At 56.5% G+C, this 24,614-nt stretch overlaps 2 protein-coding genes across 17 annotated transcripts in view; one reads left to right on the top strand and one right to left on the bottom strand.

Moving 5' to 3' along the window:
* SIPA1L3 (signal induced proliferation associated 1 like 3) overlaps positions 1-9,401 on the top strand; it is a 214,753-nt gene extending 205,352 nt beyond the window's left edge. For all 10 annotated transcript variants that reach the window (XM_072967157.1, XM_031681736.2, XM_072967159.1 and 7 more), the window contains 4 exons: positions 975-1,118; positions 3,633-3,768; positions 5,588-5,669; positions 7,182-9,401. In XM_072967157.1, the coding sequence (XP_072823258.1) occupies positions 975-1,118; positions 3,633-3,768; positions 5,588-5,669; positions 7,182-7,325 (506 nt within the window). In that variant the 3' untranslated portion in view covers positions 7,326-9,401. The remainder of the gene's footprint in view (positions 1-974; positions 1,119-3,632; positions 3,769-5,587; positions 5,670-7,181) is intronic.
* A 2,381-nt stretch (positions 9,402-11,782) lies between these two features.
* DPF1 (double PHD fingers 1) lies at positions 11,783-24,614 on the bottom strand. Of its 7 annotated transcripts, none has more exons than XM_006215069.3 (12): positions 24,478-24,614; positions 18,926-19,086; positions 18,743-18,850; positions 17,239-17,366; positions 16,887-16,976; positions 16,416-16,494; positions 16,084-16,215; positions 15,123-15,173; positions 14,913-15,032; positions 13,711-13,823; positions 13,039-13,120; positions 11,783-12,890 (listed from the first exon to the last, which is right to left on the bottom strand). In XM_006215069.3, the coding sequence occupies exons 1-12, from the start codon at positions 24,507-24,509 to the stop codon at positions 12,820-12,822; spliced, it is 1,167 nt and encodes a 388-aa protein (XP_006215131.1). In that variant the 5' UTR covers positions 24,510-24,614; the 3' UTR covers positions 11,783-12,819. The 7 variants fall into 7 exon arrangements, with proteins under 7 accessions (XP_006215131.1, XP_015104064.1, XP_072824892.1 ...); XM_015248578.2 differs by having other exon boundaries at positions 13,039-13,150; positions 24,478-24,529; XM_072968791.1 differs by lacking the exon at positions 24,478-24,614 and adding an exon at positions 20,455-20,563 and having other exon boundaries at positions 13,039-13,150.

Genomic DNA, 24,614 nt, shown 5'->3' with positions numbered 1-24,614 from the left:
CCCTGCCCCATCTCAACACCGTCCTTACATTGAAGACCCATGTTGTGACTTCAGCCTGGCACCCTCCCCTCCCCTCCACTCCAGACTCACGTGGCCAGTGCCACACCGCTGTCTCCTTGCAGGTGTCTGAGGCATCTCACACTCCACACCTCCAGAAACTACTTTCTGATCCCACCCCCAGTCTTCCCTACCACCCACCCCATCTCAGTGCCAGCTGCCCGATCATGAAGTCACCCTGGACCCTTCTCTCCGTCTCACACCCATGTCCACTCTCAGGAAATACTGTTGACCCCACCTTGCTCTGTCCACCATCATCTCCCTCCTGGACCATCGCAGCAGCCTCCTCACTGCCTGCTCCCCGCTCCCTCCCCTACCCCCCCACAGGCTCGTGCCCCACAGGAAGCCAGAGGGACCCTGTGCACACCCGCAACAGGTCACATCCCTCCCTGCTCAGAGCCCTGTGGTGTCTCCATCTCAGTCAGGGCAGGAGGCAGAGTTCTCATCACAGCCCGCAGAGCCCTGCACAATCCAGCCCTCTCGTTTCTTTGACTGTCTCTCCCACTGCTCTCTGTCTCTCCCTCTGTCGCAGCCACAAGGGCCTCTTTGGTGTTCTTCAAACCACTTTCCCGCCTCAGGGATTTTCACTGACTGTCTCATCTGCCCAGAATGCTCTTCCCTCAGGTGCCCTGCTCACTCCCTCCCTTCCTTCAGAGCTTTGTGCAAAAGCCATCTTCTCAGCGAGGCCCCCCAGCATCCTGCAAGGTATACCCACTTCAGTATCCGGCACCCCAGCCCCTTACCCTGCTGGATGTTTTCCCTGGGCGAGTATCATCTAATAAGTATAATGTATTTATTTAAGTAGAAATGTGTGTATATGTTATATAATCGTATTCAGAGTGTGACACAATGTGTTGATTTTTCTGTCTCTCTCACGTTGTCACTCACCGAACTCCCGGCTCTGCTCTTCCCACCAGCCACCATCTCAGCCTCAGAGCTCTCACTGGCCGATGGGCGGGACCGGCCACTGCGACGCCTTGACCCAGGGATGATGCCACTGCCTGACACGGCTGCCGGCCTGGAGTGGTCCAGCCTGGTGAACGCAGCCAAGGCATACGAAGGTAGGTGCCACCCACTCAACCCCGCCAGATCCCTACCCCCTGCTCTGTTCTGGAAGGATCCACAGAGGGCCTTGGAGCTTTGAAGGGGAAGCATGCTCCAGTTCCAGAATTAGGGGGAGCAGGGTTCACATCCTGCCCTGTGCCTTGCTCACTGTGCAGTCCTGGGCCGGTGTCTTCATCTCTCTGGTCCCCCCAATTACTCTGTGACTAGACCCACTGCCTGGGGCCACAGGGAGGAGTCCATGAAATAGCATGTTGCCCAACTGAGGGGGTTGCCCAGATTGTGAGAGATAGCTGGCAGTCTTTGCCATTTCCATCCCATGTGACCTTGGACAAGCGGCTTTACCTTTTAAATCTCAGTTTCCTCACCCGTCAAACCTTGACAGACACGAATATACTCTTCTGGCTCATTTTTCATCTTATAAGCCACAGCTTTACTGTTCCTTCTCCAGAAAGCTCTCCTTGATATCCCTTAGTCCAGATCAGGCACCTCCTCTGGGTTCCCGTAGCCCTGACCCCTCTACCTGTACCCTTGCTCTCTGATTATGGTTATGTCTCCCAGCAGGACCTGGGGCTGTTCCTGTCACCACTGGGTGCCCAGCACAGCTCTGGCACAGAGCAGAATGTATTCACCCAGACCCATACAGTACACATCCTTCTTTCTTGTTTTCACGTCTGAGCCAGTCCACATCTGGCGAGTGGCCCCAGAGGAAGCGTCCTTCCTCCTTGGCTTCCATTGGTTGCTTCCATCCCATCCTGCAGTGGCCTCTGGCCACGAGGTGAAGGCTGTCAAGCCTCCGGTAGGGTGAGGGTGTATAGGGTGGGAGGGAGAGCGACAGAGCATACGAGGCCCAGCCTCAGGGCTACCCCAGCTTCACACTCCAGAGCTGTAGGAGGGGAGGCTGCCAGGCAGTGGTCCTGTGCTACTGAGGCCCGGCAAGCTCCGTGGGGGAGGGGGTTGCCCAGTGGCACTTCCTGAAGGAGGTGACTCTGTAGCCACGATGACATTACGGAGCATCTGCTCTGAGCCAGCAGGTTGTTGCTTTACAAACATCACCTCTTCTAATCTCTGGTCTGAGGGAGGTAGTAGGATCCCATTTACAGGTGAGGCAACTGAGGCTCGGCTGCCGCAGAGCCACCTGGCCAGGCTGCATGCCTTTCAGTGTGTGTAGTTGGTCATGTGTATGTCAGTGAAACCACAATAAGCTGTTTTTAAAAAGTAAAGGAGAGGAGTGATCAGGGGAATAAAAAAAGCCGAGAGCACAGGAGAGGGAACTGGGGTCTGCCGAAAGTTGTTGAACCTGGTGATGGGTTCGCGAGGACCCATGGTGCTCTTTTCTCTGTTTTGGGGCCTGTTTGAAACAGTTTTGATTAAAGTATTTTCAAAGAGAATAAACACTAAATCCAAGATGGAAAATAACAGCTACAAAGGATGTTATTCAGAGAACTGGGGAAATTTCGAGGTGAGCATCTATTAGGCAGTAATACCGTATAGATGTTAAATTTCCTGAGTACGAGGTTGTGTCACGATACTATAGGAACGCGCCTTTACTTTGTGGAGGTTCGTAGTGAAGTACGCAGAGGTGAACCAGGATGCCGGCCATTTCCTCTGCAGTGGCCGGGGAGTCGGACAGGCGCCCACGCACATGATGGGGGAGGGAAAGTGTGGCAAGACGTTAACAGTGGGTGGGTCTCTGGGCAGGCGTTGAGCTTTCACCATGCTCTTCATCCAGCACAGAGATAGAGAGTCGAGTGGGAGCCTGCCTTTGCCAGGTGGTCGGGTCCTCTCCCTACAGGGGCCACACGCAGCCCCTCCTCCTGGCTGTTCACACCCCGCATGTTCCATTGTTTGGGGGTCCTAGGGCTCAAGGCTCCAGCTGCTTTGGGGGCACAACAGGCTCTCCCCACTTCTTGCCCTTTCAGAAAGATCCCCTCACAGCCCCATTTGAAAGTGTAGGCACTTGGCCCCTCCCGCGGAGCCAGTCACGTGTCTGGAGAGGGACCCCGGAAGCCCCCCCCCCAGATTTCTTTTCTCTCTTAAGGATACATGATATTCTCTGTTTCACTTTTCTTTTTGCTCTTGAAATTTCACAGACATTCTCAGAGCTAGAGTGTGATGAACCCCCACGTCCCCATCACCCGGCGTCAGCCCCATCCACTTCTGGCCATCTTTCCCATACCATTTATTTATGGACGAAACCGGGTCATTTCTGCCCAGTTCGGGTGGTTGCATCCCCACGCTGCATTTAAGTTCTTTCTCTCTCTCTTGTATTTTGTGTAAACTGGTCGTTGGGTCTGGAGGCTTGCTTGGAATCAGGACTGGTTATTGTTATTTGTGTCCTGAATTGGCTTGGTTTTCTGGCAAGAATCCATCCTAAATGCCTGTGTGATCTCACCCAAGTGTGGTTGGGAATGTCCTGGAGGTTTGCGGGGCGGGGTTAGTCATTTGGGGAGAGGGGGTGGCGTGAGGAGGAGCCAGGAGCCCTGCTGACCCCCTTCCTCTTTCTCCTGCAGTGCAAAGAGCAGTCTCGCTCTTCTCTCTGAATGACCCAGCTCTGAGCCCAGACATCCCGCCTGCACACAGCCCTGTGCACAGCCACCTGAGCCTGGAGAGGGGGCCCCCGACCCCCAGGACCACCCCTACCATGAGGTGAGGCTTCCCCGGGAGCACCCAGGGGCCTGGCAACCCAAGTCCCTGCAGGCAGTTAAAGAGGGTCACCAGGCGAGAGGCCACTGTGCAGGGCACCCCCACTGCTCCCGCAGTGGTAGCTGAAGGAGTGACCACCCCTCTCACCTAACAGACTTTGGACCAATCCACGTGCTGGGGCCCACCAGGGACCAAGTCAGGGTTGGCACCATCCTCCTGGACACTGTGATCAGTACTTCCACAGTCGCTTCACTGTCAACTGTGGAAAACACTAACTACTGCCCCCACCAGTCCCCCGCATTCCCTGCTCTCTGCCTCACGTCTGTCCCCTCTGAGTCCCTGCTCCCAGCCTTCAGCCTCCCTGCTGTCTGCTCCTGGGTCTCCTCCCCTGCAGATTCCTCAATTATGCACATGTTCCCCTGACAGCTGCCTCTCACCTCTTCCCTGGCAGGCCCCGCGCTGGGCTGTCTGGGGACCCAGAGGTGACAGAGGCCCTGCCCTCACAAGGCTTCTGGGGCGGAGGCAGACAGGGAGGCAGACACTTCCCATTTGTCATCTCACATTTAGTGCCACATGTTTGACTGAGCTAGCTTGGCAGAAAGCAGAATGACTGAGAGGGAGAGAGGATGGAAATGGCATGCTTGCATGTCTGTGGATTTAAATAGTGCATTTCACACTCATCTGCACACTTCACCATGTAGGGGTGTACATACAACAGTCGTGCAGTGTACTTTGTGGGCAGTTCAGGTGATTTCCAATGGTGATTTTGACTCTTCTTGTTTTTTGCTTCACACACTGGCTTTAGAGCTCAACCTCCACCAAAGGTGTGGTCCCGTTTACTTAGCAGAACAAGGCAGTTACTGATGGGGTGCCACAGCAAGGGCAGGAACAGGGTGGGTGTGGAAATGGCAGGGCCCGTTGCCTCCAGGGACACTCCTGGATTCCTTTCACCCCTGAACTGGTGACCCCCTCCTACCTCACCCTGCAGCTGCAGCTCCCCAAGATGCAGGACCAGGCAGGGAGGAAAGTGATGGGAAAGGCAGGAGGGCCCAGTCCTCTCTCCTCCATGGGCTGAGACCCCCCACCTCCCTCCCCAGCACCCCCACCGGATGTATGTGTCCCACAGCACCCAGTGGAGCCTTCCGCTGGAAGGTGCTGCCCGCTCTTCTCAGCAGGGGCCAGACGGGCCCCAGGCTGGGAAATCTGCACAGAGCAGGAGCCACAGGCTGGGGGCCTGGGTGCAGCGTCTCTGCCTTAGCCTGGGTTTTGCCTCTGTCCAGCGGGTAACAGGCCACAGCGAGCCGGAAGTTCCGTCAAGCTGAGACCTCACACGGTACAGGGTGGGTAACAGACAGGCTATTATCACAGTCAGTGTCATCATTATTCCTGTCCACAAGTCAGGCCATGTTCATCTGCACACTTAGGTGCCCCAAGAGCTAGAATAGCAGCTGGGTCTGCCGGTACTCAGTGTGGGCTCACACGCGATAGGGGTTTCTCCTTCAGGCACACATGTGGTCCATCCTCGGGAGGAATGCACACTTTAGGGCAGGTACACACACAGCTTTCAATGGGCCTGGTGCTCCCACAACCCCCATCCAGATCCACAGGTGTGCCCTCACCAGGTAGAGCATGGCCAGCAAGAGGGCTGGCTTCCCTCAGAGCTTCCCCTCCAAGCCTCCCCCAGGACTCCAACAAGGAGAGGACTTCCCAGACCCTCAGGGACAAGAGGGGCCTGTACCCCAAGTTCCTCCCAGCTGTGGGCCAAGAGCCCTCCCTGGAGTCTGGTGGGCCTCTGATCTAACCCTGTCTCCTGTCTCCCCAGCGAGGAGCCGCCCCTGGATCTGACCGGCAAAGTGTACCAGCTGGAAGTGATGCTGAAACAGCTGCACACGGACCTGCAGAAGGTAGGGCTGCCGGGCCGCTGCCTCAGGGCACTTGCCTCCCTGTTTCACTTCCTGGCCTCTCGGGCCAGGGAAACTGCGGTACCTGCCCCCGCCCCACCTCGTGTGGTCTCGGGGAGGCCACCCAGCTTTGAATGTAGTCATGAGTGAAAAGTAAAAGGTGATAGTAGAGGGGAGGGTAGAGCTCAGTGGCAGAGTGCATGCTTAGCATATACAAGGTCCTAGGTTCAATCCCCAGTACCTCCAGTAAAATAAATAAAAAATACATACGTAAATACATAAACACAAATAAATAAATGCTAAATATATTAATTAATTAAAAGGTGACAGCAGCAAAGGCTGGTAAGCACACAGAGAACCTCTCTTACATTCTTGGAGGGAGAATAAATTGGCCCAACCTTTTTGGAAAACAATCAGACACTATTTATCAAAACTATACGACCCAGCAGTTGCACCGTGGGAACTCGTCCAGCAGAATTTCAAGCACAGATACTGAGAGGTCTGTGGGCAAGGATGTCTACTGCTGGCGATAAAAAACTGGAGCCAGTGCAGCTGTCCGTCTGCAAGAGAAGGGTTATGTACATGACAGGACACCCATGCAGCAGAATATTCTGCTGCTGGTTAAAGTCAGAGCAGAAATCTGTGTATTTACAACATACAAAAGAAGTCTGATAACTCCAGTGAAGAACTAAGCAAGCTCAATAAAAAATAAATAAATAAAGGCTAACTCCCACTGAAGAAAAACTAAGAACTGCAGGACTGTTTGCTGGAGCATCGTCATGCTTCAGAAATGTTTAACATCCACGGGTCAGAGGGATATCTAGACGGCGACATTCCACATCGTCCCTTGTACTTACCTCCAGGGTGTGGAAGAGTGAGGAAAAGTCAGACTGGAAGAGAGTTGCACTTGTTATTTTATATACTTTCGGGCAAAGGCCAAAAGGTGGCAGAGTGTAACGTGGGAGTCTCAAGCCCAGGACTCACAGGGGCCCAGGTTCAAATCCCACCCCCAACTTAGTGCCATGTGGCCTTGCACAGATCACTGCCTTGGCGTGTTGCGTTCTCCTGGGAGGGCGTCTCGGAGGAGGCAGTGGTGCCTGGACAGGCAGCCCTGTGTCCACATCCCAGCCCCCAACTTGCTGTGGGAGGCTTGGCCTCCTCTTCTGGGAAAGCGGGTGTAACAGCAGCCCCCAGGGCCCTGGGTGGCTGTGAGGGAGCAGTGAGGTGATCCCAGTTATACGGTGATGTTGGTCACACGGTTACTCTGCGTCAGGCTGCGTTCTAAGAGCTCAACCTGTGTGACCTCAGGGAAACCTCTCAACCACCCCCCTTAGAGCGGAGGAAACTGGGGCCCCAGAGAAGAAGTGGCTTGCCTGAGGTTACCCAGCTGTTGAGAAGCAGAGCTGGGATTTGATCGCTGGCAGCCTGGCTCTGGACCACGGCCCAGCCAGGGCGCACAGGCCCCGGGGAGCCATTCGCAGGGCACCCCGCTGACGCCCAGCCCCTGCCCCGCAGGAGAAGCAGGACAAGGCGGTGCTGCAGTCGGAGGTGGCCAGCCTGAGGCAGAACAACCAGCGGCTGCAGGAGGAGTCACAGGCTGCCAGCGAGCAGCTGCGCAAGTTCGCCGAGATCTTCTGCAGGGAGAAGAAGGAGCTCTGACGGGAGAGGCTGCTGCCCCACCCCTCCGCCCGGGCGGGCCGTGGGCTCCTGCTCTCCTGTCCCTCAGCCCAGCCTCTGGTTGCAGGCGTGACTGAGATCATCCAGCCAGGGCCCCACCGCCCTCCCAAGGACACGGAAACCAGGGTGGCAGTGGGACCTGAGGGAGCCTCCCTGGGGCTGTGAGCTGGGGTCTGCTCGTGGTCCTTGAACCCCAGGAGGCGACACAGTCTCTCAGGCCTCCCTCTGAGCTGCCTACCTGTGGTCCCTGGAGGCTGGGCCGTGCCCACATCGCCCCCCCAGGGGGGCCACCCTGCCATCCCGTCTAGCCTCTTCCTAGGACCAAGCCATCCTACAGGAAACTGTAGGAAGGGGATGGAGGGCAGGAGTGAGTCTCCAGACCTCATGGCTCCAGGAGTTCACAAACCAGGTTTCTTCACCACGTACAACAGCATCTGGGCTTGTGGGGCCAAGACCCCTGCATGAAAAATCACAGTGGGAGACGGCCCATTATTGCCTCGCACCCCGGAGAGCTGAGGGCCGGTGTGGATGCGGGCCAGGGCTCTCGGTCCCTGGTGCACTGGCTCCAAAAAGCATGGACATTGTCCCCTCCCAACCCTATCCTCCAAAAAGCAACCAGGAGCACTTTCTTAGCGTTTCAGTTATTTTCTTGGGGGGGGGGTCCCAGTCTGGAGAGAGGAAACCCCAGCATCCAGAGTCAAATTCTTTGAGGGGAAGCTATTTGCACACTTGGGACCATTTCTACGCCTATTCTATCAGTTCCTTGGCTGCCAGAGGCCTCAGGGCCTGGGCCCCTCCACCTTCGAGCTACTGACCCGGCCAGGCCGTCCCCTCCTCCCCGGCTCCGCCAGCCCTGACCACGACCACACAGCCCCGGCCTCTTCCAGGCACCAGGAGGGGCTCCACGGAGCCCTCAGGCCAGGGCTGGAGAGAAACAGCCTTCATCTCTTCTCTGCTTTTTTCCCTTTGCAAGAGCCTCTCGGCCCATCCCGCAGGCCCCACCGCAGCGGCGACATCGGACACCCTCACCGTGCTCCCCGGGGAGCACTTGGCTGTGCAAACCCCCACAAGACGCTGGTTCTCTAAAGGCAATAAGGGGGCGGCTCTCCAGGCAGCCAAGCCGGTGTGGTACTATGCTGTTCACCCAGGAAATAGTTTCTTTTTTTCCTTTAAAAACAAACAAAAGTATATATATATATATATTTATTTTTTCATGTAGAGTTGCGCCAGAATAAGCCTGTGTGGCCACAATCTGTGGATTCCCCCGACCTCAAGCTGAGGACCGAGGCGCGTCCCCCTGTGGGCTGGAGCTTAGTGGGTGGACTTGGAGGGACAAAGGTGGCTGGGGGAGGGAGGGCCTCAGAGCAGCACACTCGGCTGGGGCCAGCTCTATCCAGAGACCCTGCCACCTTCTCCGCCTTCTCTCTGCGGCCAGAAACCAAAGGGAGGGAGACTCTGGGGGCCTCACAGAACCCAGGCATTTGGGGAGCAAAAGAAAAGGACCTTCATCGCGCCTCCCTGCATCAGCCTCTGGCCCCTCTCCCCACTGCCGTCTCCTCTTCCTCACTGTGGTGTGAGGCGGTGGCTGTGAGGGGGGCCTGCCGTGTCCTCAGCCCTGGCCAACTACTGTGATGTCTCTGCCCCTCTTCCCGGATCCCTTTTTGGAAGGTTCTCCAGGACCACCCACCTGCCCCCTTCCCTCAGACCCTAACCTGGAGCCCACCCTCCCCCACCCTTTTTTTTTAAGTTGTCTCCTCATCTCTTCAGATCATTCGAATCATTTTGGGGACCTAATCATGTACATGGACCAGTGTAAATTATGATTTTTGGTTTTGTTTTCTGTTATTTTTTTAAGGACCTCAGCGAAGCAAATCTATTTAATTTGAGTTTGGTGTTCTATCTGATGGCTGAAGATAGCAGGGTTTTTTTTTTCTTCATATGTTGATTTGTTTCATTTGGATTTTTTTATTCTTTATTGTCTCCCCCGCCCCTCATCCCTGTCTTGAGATTGTCTGGCATGTTTCTGGAGGTTTCAAAGGAAATAAATGTTTCATAGAAGTGGCTTGTGTGTTCACTAGCTGAGCAGCTGCCTGGAGTCCCTGACGAGAGGGTGTGGTCCAGCGTTAGCCCCTCCTCCTGTCCCCCTGGTCCCAGACACTGTCGTGGCCAACACACACACACACACACACACACAGACATTTCCCTAAGAACCAGGGAACATCAGCCTCACAAACTTCTTTTTCTCGAAACCCAAATGACAGAAATCCAGCACTCTGTAAGAATTTGTTAAGTTGGAAAGAGAAAGCTGTACCTCAGAAGTCATACATTGGAGGACTGAAACCCGGCCCCGGCCCACAGAGTTGTGTTAGTTTTAGAATTAATGGTCAACTTTTTAAAATCTGGAGATGGTACAGAAAGAAATCTGGATTAGGAGCTTGGTGACTCTGTCCTCTGCAGCAAGACTCAGAACTGAGGGCCCCTGCCTCCTCCAGTGGGCCGTGCCCCAGGCCACGCCCTCCCCAGCGCTGGCGCATTGACACCCCCCTCCTCGATGGGAGTAGGCCTCCCTCTGCCAGTCATCTAAATGGTGGTTTGGGGTGGAGAGCAGCCTCTGCTTCCAGACCAGGGCTGGGGAGGTGGAGGTGTCTCAGAAAGATACTGACACATCCGGACCTCAGCCCTGGGCCAGGCCTTCCTCTTGGGGCTCTCCTCGCTGGGGAAGGGTCTTAAGACTCCTGGCCCCAGGTCTGCGGCTGCCCTGGTGAACACTTGCCATTTGACCTGAGGATCAGGGTCAAACTTACTTTCCAAATCTCAAAATTCCACGTGGAACTCCATGTGAAAATCCCAAGGTCTGGCCTCTTGTGGGAAGTCTAGGTCCAGCTCCGCCTGGATCTGAGAAGCAGGACCCCGTGGCTGGGCCTTTCAAACCCACCAACTCATTTTACCTGTGACTGAGTTTACTGTTTATGAGCTCAAACCTCATGCTTCTCTGACCCAGACCCTCCCCTCCTGTCAAAAAAAAAAAAAGCTTTTTCCAAAAGGGGTATATATCCTTTTTCCAGAGGAGGTGGACCAGCTATTTCCACATCTCCTAAAAATTCTAGAGTGTTCCAGACATTCTCCCTGTCTCCACCCTCCTCGAGGCCCCATCTTCAACCCTTGCTGCCCTCCCCCCACCAGCACAGAAACGGCAGAACAAGCTGTTCTCACATCCTCTCCTGGCGCCTGTGACACACACCGACTTCCAACACCCTACAGCCCGCGCACGCCAGCCTGTGCTCTCGCCCGAACTGTGCCCTGCTCATCCCTTCCCCATCTTGCCCCAGTTTTCCACGTCCTCTGCCTTGTCCCCTTCCTCCCCCGTGTCTCTTTCTGCCCCCCCACCCCAACACTGGCTCTCTCCTCACCCAGGCTCTGAATCCCTTCATACCTTTGGCTCTCTCCAGATTTTTCTATTGTCTCCCTAAATTCTTTGTGTCCTCTCCCCTGAAGTCTCAGCTCTGTGTCATTATCCTGGGACTTTGCCTGTCCTGGATCCTAACTAAATCCCTCTCCCCAAATGTGCCCCCCTCTAATTCTCTCTTCCTCTCTCCTATGTTGTTTGCCCTGGTTCTCTGCCTCCCCTCATGGAATCTCTTCTGCTTCTATCTCCAAATCACTGTCAGTTTCTTCCTTTTCCGTCTCCCCCTATGTGTCTGCTATTTTTTCTTACTATGATTTCCTCTCCCACTAAATCTCCATCTCTTCTGCCCTCTTCCCCCATAATTCCTGACTCTCTTCATCTACATCTCTCTCCAGATCTATTTCTTTTCCCTCTTCTGCTTGCTTCTCTTTTTCTGATTCTCTGTAAATGTGGGACTCTCATATCTGCCTCTCTCCTGACTGCTCCTGTGCCCTGTTTCTCACTCCTCACCCCACTTCACCCCTATCTGGCTTTCTCCTAACGCCCTGGACCCATCTCTTTCTCTCCTTTTTACCTTCCCCTCTGCCCTTGGCCCCACATCCTGTATAGGGAGCTCCAGGAGATGTCTGGGCCGAGGATGAAGCTCCTGGCACCCCTGCTCCCTACCGTAGCCCCAGGAGGGGAGGGGCCAGCTCACAGTCTTCATCTTTCCATCCCCTCCCTTCCCCCAGTCCCCAGCTTCCCGCCTCCCTTCTCACTGCTTCCCGCTGCAGCTGCAGCAGTCCGTTGCCAGGGCAACCACAGCTGGCTGGGTGGGAGCCCCCTCCACCCCATCCCCCCCTTCTCCTTTCCAGCGAGGCAGGGAGGAGCTGGGACAAAGCCAGAGAAAGGCGGGGTGCAGGGGGAGCTGGAGGGAGATGGAGGTAGGGGACAGCTCCAGCTGTTAACCTCAGTTGCTTTTCCCCCAGTGAGGCCCTGTCTCTCCTTCTTGGTGACACCCTAAACCAGCCTAGAGAATGAGGCAGACGTGGGCAGAGGGGTCAGGCCCAGTTTAATACACAGAACAAGTTAATTCACAGCAGAGGCAGGCAATAAAGGAGACTCATTTGCAAGGAGGGGCACGCCTGGATTGGGGAGACCCCCCCCAAACCCACCACCTCCCCCACTTGCAGTCTCAATTTCCCTTTTTTTTAAAACCCGAACAACAAACACACACAACCACAAGAAACAACCACGCCCCCTCGCTGCCCTGAAAATGGCCAGCGAGGGTGGCAGGGGGCAGCCCGGCCTGGCCGGTAGGGAATCGGGGCAGGAGGAGGAGGAAAATCTAGTCCTTTGCAGAGTCTGTGCTTCTCATTCCAGCAGGCGCTGGGCAGGGGCCCGCCTTGCCCCACCGGCGACGGCGACGGCCATGGCAGGCACGGTGGGCAGGGCTCTCAGGGAAGGAGCAGGAACGGAGTTCAGAACCATGGTTCACATCATGCAGTATCCACGGTGGGCGCCAAGAGGGGTCAAGGGGTGGACACCACACCCACCTGCCCCGGGCACCGGGGGCATGGTGCCCACCTTGGGTGGGGAGGTGGGACTGGTGGGGAGGGGCCGCCAGGCGGGAAGCTGGCAGACTGGTGCCCAGTAGATGCGCTCAGCAGTGCCCCCCACCCCGCACCCAGCCAGGCCTTATAGGACTCTTTGTATATATTAATTTCTTTTTTTTTTTAGCTTTTTGATTTTTTTCTTTAGAAAAAGGTTGTGTCTGTGCCCCCAGCTGGCATCCACCACCCCTCGTGCCCGCCCAGAGGCGGGGTATGGCTTTGAGGGGAGCAGAAGCCCCTGGTGCTCATTTGCCAAGGGGTGGGGAAGGAGGGAGGAAGGGAGAGGGCCCTGCCGGGCCCCTCAACCCACAGGGCGAACATTCCACTTGCACAGAGGGGAGGGGGTGGCCCAGCCCCATCTCGGGCTCCCCCTCGCCCCTCCCACTGTGGGGCATTAAGGATGAGGAGAGAGTGGAGGAGCTCCAAGAGGCAGGTAGGCAAGCACCACCCCAGAGGTCCAGGTGAGCCAGAGCCAGGCCTAGGTGAGGGTGATGTAGGCAGAGGCCTTCTCTTTCAGGTGCCGAAGACAGAGGTGACAACTCCAGCTCCCTGTGGGGTGGCCGGGGGACAGGGAGTTAGGCCCAGGTCTGGGGAGGGCTGCCTCAACCCCCTCCCATCCGTGGCCACAATCTTCTGCAGCAGGAAGACCAGTTTCCAACACCCCCCACCCCTGTGTCATACCCTCCTCTCCTCTCACCTTCCGGGGGCTCGGCCATGGGGGGACTCAGGCAGTACATGTGGTAACCCCGATCGCAGTCGTCACAAAACAGCAGCTGGTCCTGGGGGGTGAGACCCGCCCAGCTGGCACCCTGGGGGCACGGGCACCAGAAACCGGGGTGGGGGGCGGGGGCAGGGGCCAGGTCAAAGGGGCTAGGGGCGGTGGTCCCTTCCAAAGACAAAGGGCTCGGAGAAGGTCATCTTTGCAAAACTCTGCTGGGCTGAGCAAAACCCCCCTGAGAGACTGTCAGTTTGCAGTTTGTAGTTTGGGTTTAATAAGATTCTGTGGGACCCTTAAAATGACACTGTGATGGCCTGGCAGCAGTGAACATGGGTTTGGGTCCCAGCTGTGCCATTTTCCTAGTTGGGTGGCCTCAGGCAAGTCTATCCCCCTCTCTGAGTTCAGTTTCTTCTCTGTGAAGTGGGAACAAGAGCGCCTACCTCAGGACAGTCTGGAGGAGCCAGAGAGTGAAGAGCATTAAGTGCCGGGCTCAGTTAATGGACACGAGCAATACTAATTTTACAGGGGACTAGTGTTCACGGGGCGGTGGGGGGCCTCCAGGGAAAGACTTTAGGCCCAACTGGCAAAGGCCGAGGTGCCAGGTGGGGCATCCACCTAGGGGCGTGTCCCAGGGAGGGGGAGGGCACTCACGTCGTTCTCCGAGGTGCCACACAGGCTGCAGGACTTGCACTCGATGCACTGCCAGCGGTAGGTCCGCACGGCCGCCGTCATGTTCACCGTGAACTGTAAACACGAGGGGTGTCCTGGGGGCCGAGGGGCAGGGATGCGGTTAGGGGTCTTCGTGCCCCTGGTGGCCACTGACTCCTGGGGAAGAACTGCACAGCCCCCCATCCCTGGCTCACAAGGCCTGTGAGCTGCTGTGGCCCATGGCCTGACCCTGCCCAGCCCACAGTGCCCAGCACCCGTCCGGCAGGCAGCGCCGCCATGGCCACCAGTCTCCTGCCCAGCCACCATGGCAACCGCACTCTGCTCCCCAGAACACCATGGCAACCGCATTCCATTACCCACAGTGCTGTGGCAACCTTTCTACCACCCACAACACCGGGCAGCCACATTCTGTTAACCGCTGTGCTGAGGCAGCCACATTCCATTACCCACAGCAGAATGGCCAACCGGTTCTGTTAACCGCAGTAACGTGGCAACCACAGTCTCCTAGCCACGATGCCATGGCTGCCACTTTCCACCGAGGGGTCCCCGCACCCCCCGGCAACCCAAGCCTATTGCACACGCTGCCCCAGCAACCACAGTTACCAACAGGTTTGCACAATGTGCCAACCCTACTGGTCAGCCCACCACCCAGTGCAGACGCCCAGCCATTACCCCAGGCCACTAGGGCTCCCTTCCGCTACACCCAATCTCCATGACAATGGTGTTTCACTACACATAATACCGTGACAACCACAATTCATTAGCCATCATGCTGAGGTGACCACAGTCTACTGCCCACAAGTCCACGTTGGGAAACCACATTCTATTAACCACAACCCCATGGCCAGCACCCTGTTATCCACAGCACCCAGGCAGCGGCAATCTATTACTATCACAACCCACTACGCACAATGTCTTAGCAACCATCTCTCACTGGTCCCCACTATGTGATAAGCACATACCAGTACCCGAAATGCCATGCCAACCACATCCCATTATTCCCAGAGCCTCCCTGACCCCACTCAGTTTCCCACAATACTCAGCGGTTGAGTCTGGTTATCCTCAGTCCCCTGGGATGCTCTGCATCCCTCTCAGTCCTCACTCCTCTGCTTCCTATCCTCCACATCTGGGTTCCAGGAATCCTCTCCACCCTGGCCCCCAGAAACTTCAGGTGGAGGCATCACCTGATCGCCCACAGTCAGCACAGGAGATGAGGTCCTCGGGACACCCCGTCTTCTTGGAGCCACCCAGACAGAAGTCACAGTAGCCATTGGGGATGACAGTACCGTCAGGAGCCTTCTTGGCTGCAAGACAGTAGGCAGGGGTTGGCGTGGGCAGGCGGGTACTCAGTCAAAGGCTGCTGTGGAGGTAGGGGCGGAGGGAGGCGTCCCTACCTGTGTGTTTCCTCTGTGCCTCAGGGACCCAGGCCAATTCTTTGTAAAATTCTGGGAGTGGGGGACAGAGAGAGGGGCTCTCACCATAGGCAAGGCTCTCACCATAGGCAAGGTTCCACCCTGCCCCCAGTCTCAGCCCCAGGGGTGGACCCCTTGTCCAGGTGTGGACGGGGTGGGGAGAGGGAGTAGCTACCCCAAAATGTGGGCAGTAGCAAAAGAGAGTTGGAGGAGCCCAAATAATTCTCATCAGGAACCCACCAACTCTTTGAGCACAACTGATATGTCCTCTTTATTAGGTGAAAACTTGGCAGATACAGCTTTAGGAAGAGCCCCCAGCTTCCCCACTCATACACACTTCTACCACACTGCCACCCCCAATGAAGCCCTGTCTAAATAAAAATTAGGTAGATACCACTGGCCAAGATCGGGTATGGAGACAGACACTCAGAAGGAAAATTCTGAACACAGAGGTGCCTGGGTGTGTAGTGGGAATGGGATAAAGAGACTGCCCTCTTCTGCCAAGGGGTGGGTGGGGAGATGGTTTCTCCACTGGCAGAGGCTCCCCACAGCCTCCCCCAATCCCTCAGCTGTCTGGGTTGGCATGGGATTGGCATGGGTAGAAGCCAAGGGTTCCCAGGCCACGGACCCTGCCCCTCAGCCAAAGCTTAGAGAAGGGAGAAAGGGAGGCAGGGAGAGAGGGGAGTCATCTATCACCCCCCTCCCCAAGCTCTAATTGAAACAATAAATCAGACCCAGAAATATTACGCCCGGCCGGGAGCGAGGGAGAGAGATGGTTGGTTGCCATGGCAACCCCAGAGCCAGCATCCCCTTGGTTGGTGGGGGGAGGGGACCGCTGAGCTGGAGATTTTCCAGAAATGTCTAACGTGCCCCCTCCCTCCCAGGCTCCTTAGCCCCCACTCCTAGGGCCCCTCACCACCCCACTCCCTGCCCGCCTGCTCACGTTTATGGTTGTTTTTCCGGTGGAAGGGTAGGGCGTGGCGTTCGGCATTCTCCTCCCCCTCCTCCTCAGCCAGGTGGGTGTGGGTGTAGTGGTAGCTGAGCCCTGGCCGGTTCTTATACCGTTTCCCACAGACTGGAGAGTGAGCAGGGAGGGCCAGTCAGCCCTCCCAGCCCATGCTGCCTCCACCCTGGCCTCCAGGATCACACCTCCCCACTCTGCCAGAGGCCTAAGCATCCCCCCACCAGGATCCAGCACAGGAGGGAGGGAGCCAGGAGGGGAGAGGTCTCTGGGCCCCCTTCTCTCTCTCTTCCCCCCTCTTCAGAAGGACTCACTATCACAGACATACGGCTTGTCTCGGTCCTCCAGGGAAGCGGTGTCCTGGCGTTTCCGGAGACCTCCGATGCCATATGCCTGGGGGAAGAGTCAGGAGTGAGAGGCCAAGAAAGGGAAGGAACTGAAAGAATTTTTATCACTTGGGCCTGTAAGTCAAATCGCAGCTCTGCCACTTTCTAGCTGTGGGCCTTGAGAAACTCCCTTGACCTCTACGAGATTCACTTTCCTCATCCATGGCCCAGTGTGAAGACTGTCCTAACCCACTGTACAATCTCTGTTTTGCAAATGGTTTAATATACCTGAGCCTCAACTGCCTTGTCTGTAAAATGGGCATAAAAATCCCCTACCCCTTCAGGCTTCCCTGGGGATTAAATGAGGTCACACTGGGGCAGGGACTGAATGTGGTGCATACCCAATCAGTGGGCCTGCACTGACGGGAGGAGTGATGAGGAGAAACTCAGGAGTGATACCTTTCCTTTGGCCCTGTTCTTCCTCCTGGGAATGTCATCCTCCAAGTCTTCCACTTCGAGATCATGTGGAAACTCCAGCAGCTGCTGTTTCTGGGCATCAAGAGAAAGGAGACTGAGGTCAAGAAAATAGGGGCGCTTTTCTGCTTTGTAGGGGGTTGGGGGGCAGAGCAGAGATTAGGGGTGGCAGGGCAAATCAGGAGGTCTTCCAAAAAGAGATGAGGTACAGAAGGATGGAGCCTTAGGCTGCCCAAAGGCCCTAGGGTGCCAGGGGAGATTTCAGGATGGGAACAGGGTGGACCAGGGCAGGAGGCTGCGGGGAGAGGGCAGCTGCAGCCCCCGGGGGTGGTTCTACCTGACAGTCCATAATGGTCTCCTCCTCCTTTAGCTCAATCTTCTTCTCCCCCGTCTCTGCGCACAGTAGAGCCTCAAGGACTGGCCCTTCCGGAAGGCCGCCCTCCTTCTTCAAGGGCACTTCACAGTCTGGGGACAAGGCCATGGTGGGGGAAGGGGTCAGGCAGAGAAGTCATCCCTGGAGGACTCTTCAAACTGCCCAGATTGGGGAACCATGCTCTGTGCTGGAGGGAAGAGGACTTCCCAACCTCAACCAGCAACAAACTCAAAGATTCAACCACACATCCTGGAAAAGATGCCTAGACCTTGGGGAAGGCAGAGCCAGACCCTCAGAGCCACTTGAACACACTCAGGGGGAGACAAGGCCAGACCTTCATATATACCTAGATACATGTAGGAGACCCGCGCCCCGCCCCCTCCAGATCCTTACATCTGGAGAGAACAGACACTCAAAACAGGATACACACAGACATAGACAGGGAAGATACAGGCAGATCATCTGAGACAGCTAAACAAAGAGACAGACCCAGACACATGGAGGAGACACAGCCAGACCCTTGGGTACACCCAGAGACACTCAGAAAGAGACTATTAGACCATCAGAAACACCCAGATCCACTTGGGAAAGACACAGCCAGACCCCACCATACACCTGAACACACTTAGAGAAGATACAGACACACCTAGAGAGAACCACTCAGATGGGTACACATATACACAGGGGATACAGACAGTCCCTCTGAAGCAGACACACCCCAGCAGACACAGCCAGGTGGACCCACACAGATTCTTGGATATACCCAGACAAGGGAAGGGAAACAGCCAGTGACTCTGATAGTACTGGACACACTCAAGAAGTGATAAGGCCAGACTCTCGGTTAGAGCAGCACACATGGGTCGAAACACACCTCATATACCAGACACTCGAGGAAGAGATTCTCCCCGACATTCTGAAGCATCTGGCCCTCAAAGAAAGAGACAGCCGGACACCCTGATCCACCCACACTCAGGAACAGCTGCACACTCTGATAGACCAGACACACCCAAGAGGAAGTAAACCTTCTAATATACTTAGAAACACCTGACAAGAGACACAGACACTGAAATCCACTCTATGACCAACGGAAGGAGTTACAACCGGACACTCTGACACACCCAGAGACACTCAGGCACCCACAGGAAGAAATATAGGCAGACACTCTGATACATCCCAGCTCAAAGGGAAGGGATACAAAGACTGGGTTCACCTAGACACATGACAGGTACCACTCTCCTGGAATTCGCCTGGGCCCAAGGAGGAGAAGATACAGTCCAAAGTTCGGTCACTCAAGGAAACCTTGGAGAGTCTTTGGACTACACCCAGACACACGGGGGCAGACACACAGCCAGCCACTCAGACACTGGCTAGGAGGGACATAAAGGCAGATGCTCAGACGCACACCAGCAGCACCACACACTCCGCGGCCTGTGCTGGGGGCACCGATGGAGGACGAAGCTCCACTCACCGATCTTGTACTCGCAGGGTCTGAGTCTGGGGTCCTCCAGGATGTTGAGTCTCCGTTTCTTTCTCCAGCAGCGGGCGGGGTACGTATAGATCTGTCCTGGGGCCAAACCTGGAGTGAGAAGTCGGGTAAGAACGCGGCCGCGAAGCCGCTGCGCCGCCCCACCCCCGCCCTCCCTGCAGGTACCCGGCCCGCGGTGGGTCTTCTCCATCCAGATGTAGCAGTTGTTCTGGGCCACGCCGGTCTGCGAGTCAAGGAAGGGCAGGCGCAGGCTGCGCTCGGCGCACAGGCGTGCGTTGTAGCTGCGGCAGTGCTCGATGGCCTCGCGGTAGAAGTCCTCGCCTAGGCTGCGAGGGGCGGGTGAGCGGGCGGGCAGCTGTCAGCAAGGGCAGGCGCACCCGGTCGCCCAGCACCCCTCCCCCAGCCCGCCCGTCGGGAGTGGGTGGGCCGACTCCTCCAACCTCGCCTCTCCCCTCCAGTCGCCCCTGGACCCAGGAACCCCCAACCTGGGGCTTAAGCAGGCCTCGAGCCAACAACGAGTGGATACACACAATATAGAAACAGACAAAAATACACCGAGACCCATCCGTACAGGCACATATCCAAATCCACAACTCAAACGAATGGCACATAGTCGCACTGGATTCACACACAAAGAGAGACATATCCCAAGACTCACAAAGGAGAAATTGACACATCTCACATATGTGCACACACAAATATCTACTGAAAAACACAAATATCTCAAGTCCCATAATGTAGAAACAGACAGATCACACACATTTCCTTGCGTAAATATACAATCACCCAACAAAGACACACAACATGCAAACAGATCACACACTACACACACTTACGCGTCCAAAGATACACACAGATACACAAATGTTAAAAGAGAAAAAATGTTAAAATAAACTACCCACATATGCACTTACACATATATCCAAAGGCACAACACAAATCTCACACACACACACACACATACACACTATCCAGATACAGTATACAAAGAAATCATAGATTCACACAGGAGACACAAAGATACACAATATAGAAGCCAACATCTAAAATGCCACATATTCAGACACACAAAGATACACACATACACAACATAGAAACAGGCAAATCCACTCATATTCACACAAAAATTTGCACATAAATACATGCATACCTACATATCCAATGACACAGAACACAAATGATGTACAGTTTCAAAGGACATGCACACACACTCAAAGACGCAAATATCCAAAGGTACCTAGTGTGGAATAAAAGAAATTAAACATATATCCACACATATCCAAAAAAAAAAAAGCAGAAAACCCCAAACCAGGACGCAGACAAGTGACACAGACTCCACATCCCAAGACAAAGGTAATACAGGCTTCACTCAAGTTTACCGAGGCCCCTGCGCCCCTAGGCCATTTCACCTTCTCCCCAACCCCGGGGGTCGCAGGGCGGGACATGACCCCCTTTTCCGAAGAGGACCCGAAGAGGACTCCGAGTTCCCCATACTCTCCACTCCTCCAGGAGCAGCGCGTTGAACACAGTTCTTGCCAGAGACCCATAGTCACACACACTCGCAACCCCGTGCAGCCCGGCCCACGGTGACAGCCCCCCAGACACCCCATCGGCCCCACCCCCAGCCGCCACACACACACGCCCGCGAGGACCCGCCTGCGCGCCCTCCCCCGCCTCCCGCCGGCCCGCAGCACCTCAGGGGGCCGGGGATGACCGTGGCCATCTTGCTCCCCGGGTCCTGCCCCCAGCAGGTCCCCGCCGGGCTGGTCCTCCCAGCGCTCGGGCGGGCGCTGAGGCCGCCCATCCATTCATTCCCGGGGGGCGGGAGCGCCGGGGCCACCGCCAATCAGGACGGCGGGGCGGGCCCGCGCGGGCCATGCTGGGAGTGGTAGTTCCAGGCCTGGGGCTGGCCGGACCCCGCGGGGAAAGGGGTCAGAGGTAGGGCCTGGGGCACGCACAGCCACTCACGCACGCTCACTCATGCACACCTCTGAGTCTCACACTTGGGCCTACACTCACACATGTACACCTGGACTCGCACACACCCACCCACGGCAGCTTACACACACATTCACACGTATCCTCACAGCTCCCACGCAGACGCACGCACACTCCCTGTCCCACACCTTCGCACAGACTCACATACATTTACACTCACTTCAGTGCTAAGAGACTTAGAGACACCTTACAGGTGCCCACACAAAAGTCCCACCAACGCGTGACTCACTGACACCGCCCCCTCCCCCCAGTCCCTTCTAGCTCCAGAGAACCTTCTCGGGTCCCCTTTGGGGCTGTCGCTCTCACAGTGAGCCTGCCCTGCTCCACCCCTTCCCAGGCCTGACAGCATCCGTGCCAGTTAGGAGCTATAGCCATGCCTCCTGGGTTCAAATCCTGGCTCTGCTCCTTGGTGGCCACGTGACCTTGGGCAAATGACTTAAACTTTCTGGGCCTCAGTTTCCTCATCTGTAAAGTGAGGATGATACCTCATTGGATTATTGGGAGGATTAAATGAGGAAGTATGCATAAAGTGTTTTAAAAGTTTCTTGGCAGATAGTAGGTGTTCAATAAACTCATTCTTCCCACAAAGAGGACCTGATGTGTACTGAGATGCAAAATGGTGACAGCTAACTGTTATTAGAAAGAATAGTGCTGGGCACATAATAGATGCTCAATAAATACTTATTGACTAATGAAAATACTGAGTCACCATGTGCCAGGCACAGTTCTTTAACGGGGGTTAACTCATTTGATCCTCATAAAGACCCTCTGGGGTCTTTTCCAGATTAGAGGGAAATTTACACGCCCTCAGCCCCTGGTGGCTGTTTGAAGGTGGGACAAAGTGGACTCACTCATCCAGATGTCTGTACTCAAATGGGTCATCTCCTTCTTTCTCCTACTGTCACCCACATTGACTCTACCAAAGGGATCCCCAGAGAGTGAGCTGACCTACTGAGTCACAACACATGCCCAGGCCTACACACACACCTGGAACAACCCCCACTCCACCCACCCCCGTCCAAAGTTCATGTTCAGGTTTGAGCCCCCACGTGGATGAAAACCCCCATAAATGTCCTTGTCCACCAGGGGGCTCTCCAGCAGACAGAAGAGGAATTGGAGCCTTCACTTCTGTCACTGGATGCCCCCTGCCTACCCCCTGGTGAGAGAGACCCCCCTCAAGATTTTCCACACCCATGGTCACTTCTAAACACACACACACACCTCTAGTCTATATCCCTTCCACAATCACCCCCTGCCCCAGCGTCAACAAGAAGGAGTGGGTCTCTACTTCACATCCAACCTAGAGCAGGTGGCAAGGGGAGTAAGTCAGGGATGCTGCCATCCTCATGCTCACTCTGGCCTCCAAGTCCCTGTAGTGGCCACGCCATGTCTCCTCCACAGTCAGCTCTGCCCTCCTCCACCTGACCTGCCAGCTCATCTCACAGAATGTCCTTACCACTTTCCTCTCTCACCACCCTCACAGATACCCCAATCCACCCTGACACCTGCTCCCCACACTCCTAGCCTCAGACGCCCTGGCTCACTCCTGCCCCACCCCAGAACTCTTGCATCAGTTTGGTCAGCTTGGAGCCTGAAGTAGAGCCATCACCTCCCTGGAGGCCCTAGTCCACCAGCAAGATTTGACGCACAGACACAAGCTGACACTTGGAGAGGGGCCTCTCTTCCTTTCCTTACCCCTTCACAGATCCCTCTCCCACACTGGAGCCTCCCGCCCAAATAATCCTCTTATCCCCCCCCCCCGGCGCAGAGCCCAGCGTGGAAACTGGGCCACAAAGTGAAACCAATATATTGCTACTACTAATAATCACTGCATTTAGTCAGGTCAGGCTCTGTACTGAGTGCTTTACAAACAGCGCAACAGCCCCATGAGGTAATAGGATTCCCCCACTCACAGGAGGTAACACTGAGGTGAGAGGGGGGCACGGATTAGAGGCGCAAGATAGGGTTTGAAGGCAGGCAATCCTCAGGGCTGCACCCTCTGCCTCCCACTCCCCAGAGGATTTGACTCTCACATTGTCTCAGGAGCGCAACCCTGCTCTTGCCCCTGCAGACCCCGCGGAAGGTAGGAGCAAAGAAGGGTGCTGGCATGCCCACGCCCATGCCTCCAAGGCCCTCCAATGGCTGCCCCACACCTCCTCCAAAAGGTCTGGGCCTGGGTCAGAGTGAGGAGTCCTGGATGCCTATAGATCCACCAGTCTGCACCGGAAGCCCGTCCCAGGCACTTTAGGGGTGTCCCTCCTAGGGGAGGCACGTCTGTGTGGGACACTTAGAGGGAGAGGAGAGCAGAAGGTATCACCGTCACTCACCACCTCATACAGACCCCAGCCCCATACACGCCCTCCAAGCCCTCTTCGCTCACGCAAAGCCACACGTGTAGGCGTGTGCCTTTAACTCCCGCCCCCCTCCTCCCCCAACTTCTCACCAGAAACCAGAAGAAGCTAGGGGCCTTAGGTCTAGCTACCTGGCACAGGCCTTCTGGAAGGCAGGGTCGGCGGGGGGAGGGGCGCTCCCAGGCCCCTCTCCCCATCCCACCCCCCTACCCCAGCACACGTTGCTCAAGGTCAAGGCGGCGAATGCAAGGGGTTGGGGGAAGGGTGGGGGAGGTCGCCCCGGCCCCTTTGTGAGGCGCCGCCGGCGTTCGCCCCCCTCCTTCTCCCCCCAGATCCCAACCCAGGCCGGGGAGGAGGGGGAGGGGAGTGCCGCGCACGCCAGCCAGGGAAGGAGGGCGGGAGCGGTCGCCCGCCTGTCACTCCCAGCCCGCTGTCACCGCCTGAGGAAGGGGGGTGGGGAGTGCTGGGACCCAGGAGTTTGGGATCCCGAAGAAAGAGCGAGAGAGATAGAAAGAGAGGGAAGAAGAGAAGTGGAGAGAGCAAGGGATTGTTAGGCGATGGGAGGACCAGGAGAGAGCTAGGTTTGAACCCAGGCGACCAGAATCCCAGCCACTGGGCCCAGGAGGAAGCTAACGCTCAGAGGAGGCAAGCCAACTGGGAGAAAGGGAGGGAATCCCCGGAGATTGAGGGCGCTCCCAGCACCATCTCCCGAGGCATATGGTCCCCAAGGGGATGAGAGATGCTTTCCTTAGATGTGTATGGGCGGGGAGCGGGAGGGATCCCACGATCTATGCTGACCCGGGCGTCTGGACTTTAGGTCCTGAAGACCCAGAAAGAAAAACGGGGAGACAGTAGGGATCGAACCCGGGACCCCCGACGTCTCAGCTCCCACCCCGCAACCGAGGTCCCCAGAGAAAGAGAAGGAAAGAGAGGAAGATGCTTTGATGTGAGAGGAAAGGATGGTGAGGACCCTGGAGACTGAGGTCTGGACTTAGGCGTTTGTGCTCGCAGCCCCATGCAGGGGCAGGCCCAGCGCCCCGAGAGACTCGGAGGAGGAGAGAGGGAGGAGGAGGAGAGGGAAGCCCCTACCCCCACTCTGGGTGGGGAAACGGCCTCCGCCACCCCCCAGCCCGCGCCACATTCCTTCACTGACAGCGACAAAGAAGAGGCGCCCCCGCGACCCTGGAGGGGCTCCCGCCCCCAACCCCAGAGGGTGACAGGGGGTGGCGAGCCCCCCAGGGGCGGGGGCGCTCACTGGGGGCCCCATTCAACTACCATCGGCGTGCTGCGTCCCCCTCCCCAGCGAGGGCGGGGGAAGGGCTCGGGTAGGGGGCGGGATGGAGGGACGTGGACGGCGGGGACACTCACGACTTGAGCGGGTTCTGAATGGCGGTGGCCATGACCCGCTCGACTGGGCCGCCTCCGGCCCGGGGCGCCGCTGCCGCCGCGCGCGGGCCCAGCCCGGCCTGCGCCGCCCGCTCTGCCGCCCAGCGCGCTACGATTTC

The sequence above is a fragment of the Vicugna pacos genome, chromosome 9 (genome assembly GCF_048564905.1).
Source record: "Vicugna pacos chromosome 9, VicPac4, whole genome shotgun sequence".
Lineage (NCBI taxonomy): Eukaryota > Metazoa > Chordata > Mammalia > Artiodactyla > Camelidae > Vicugna > Vicugna pacos.
Note: the sequence above shows the minus strand (reverse complement) of the source record. Positions and strands in the feature narration are given on the sequence as shown.

Excerpts from the sequence above, each read along its gene's own strand:
- DPF1 (XM_015248578.2), bottom strand. The coding sequence starts at position 24,509 with ATGGCCACCGCCATTCAGAACCCGCTCAAGTC. Across the intron at positions 17,367-18,742 it reads ACCCTGCGAGTACAAGATCG|ACTGTGAAGTGCCCTTGAAG; the intron begins GTGAGTGGAGCT and ends CCTTGTCCCCAG. Across the intron at positions 13,151-13,710 it reads GTGGCACCTCGGAGAACGAC|GGTGCCAGCTGGGCGGGTCT; the intron begins GTGAGTGCCCTC and ends CCGTGCCCCCAG.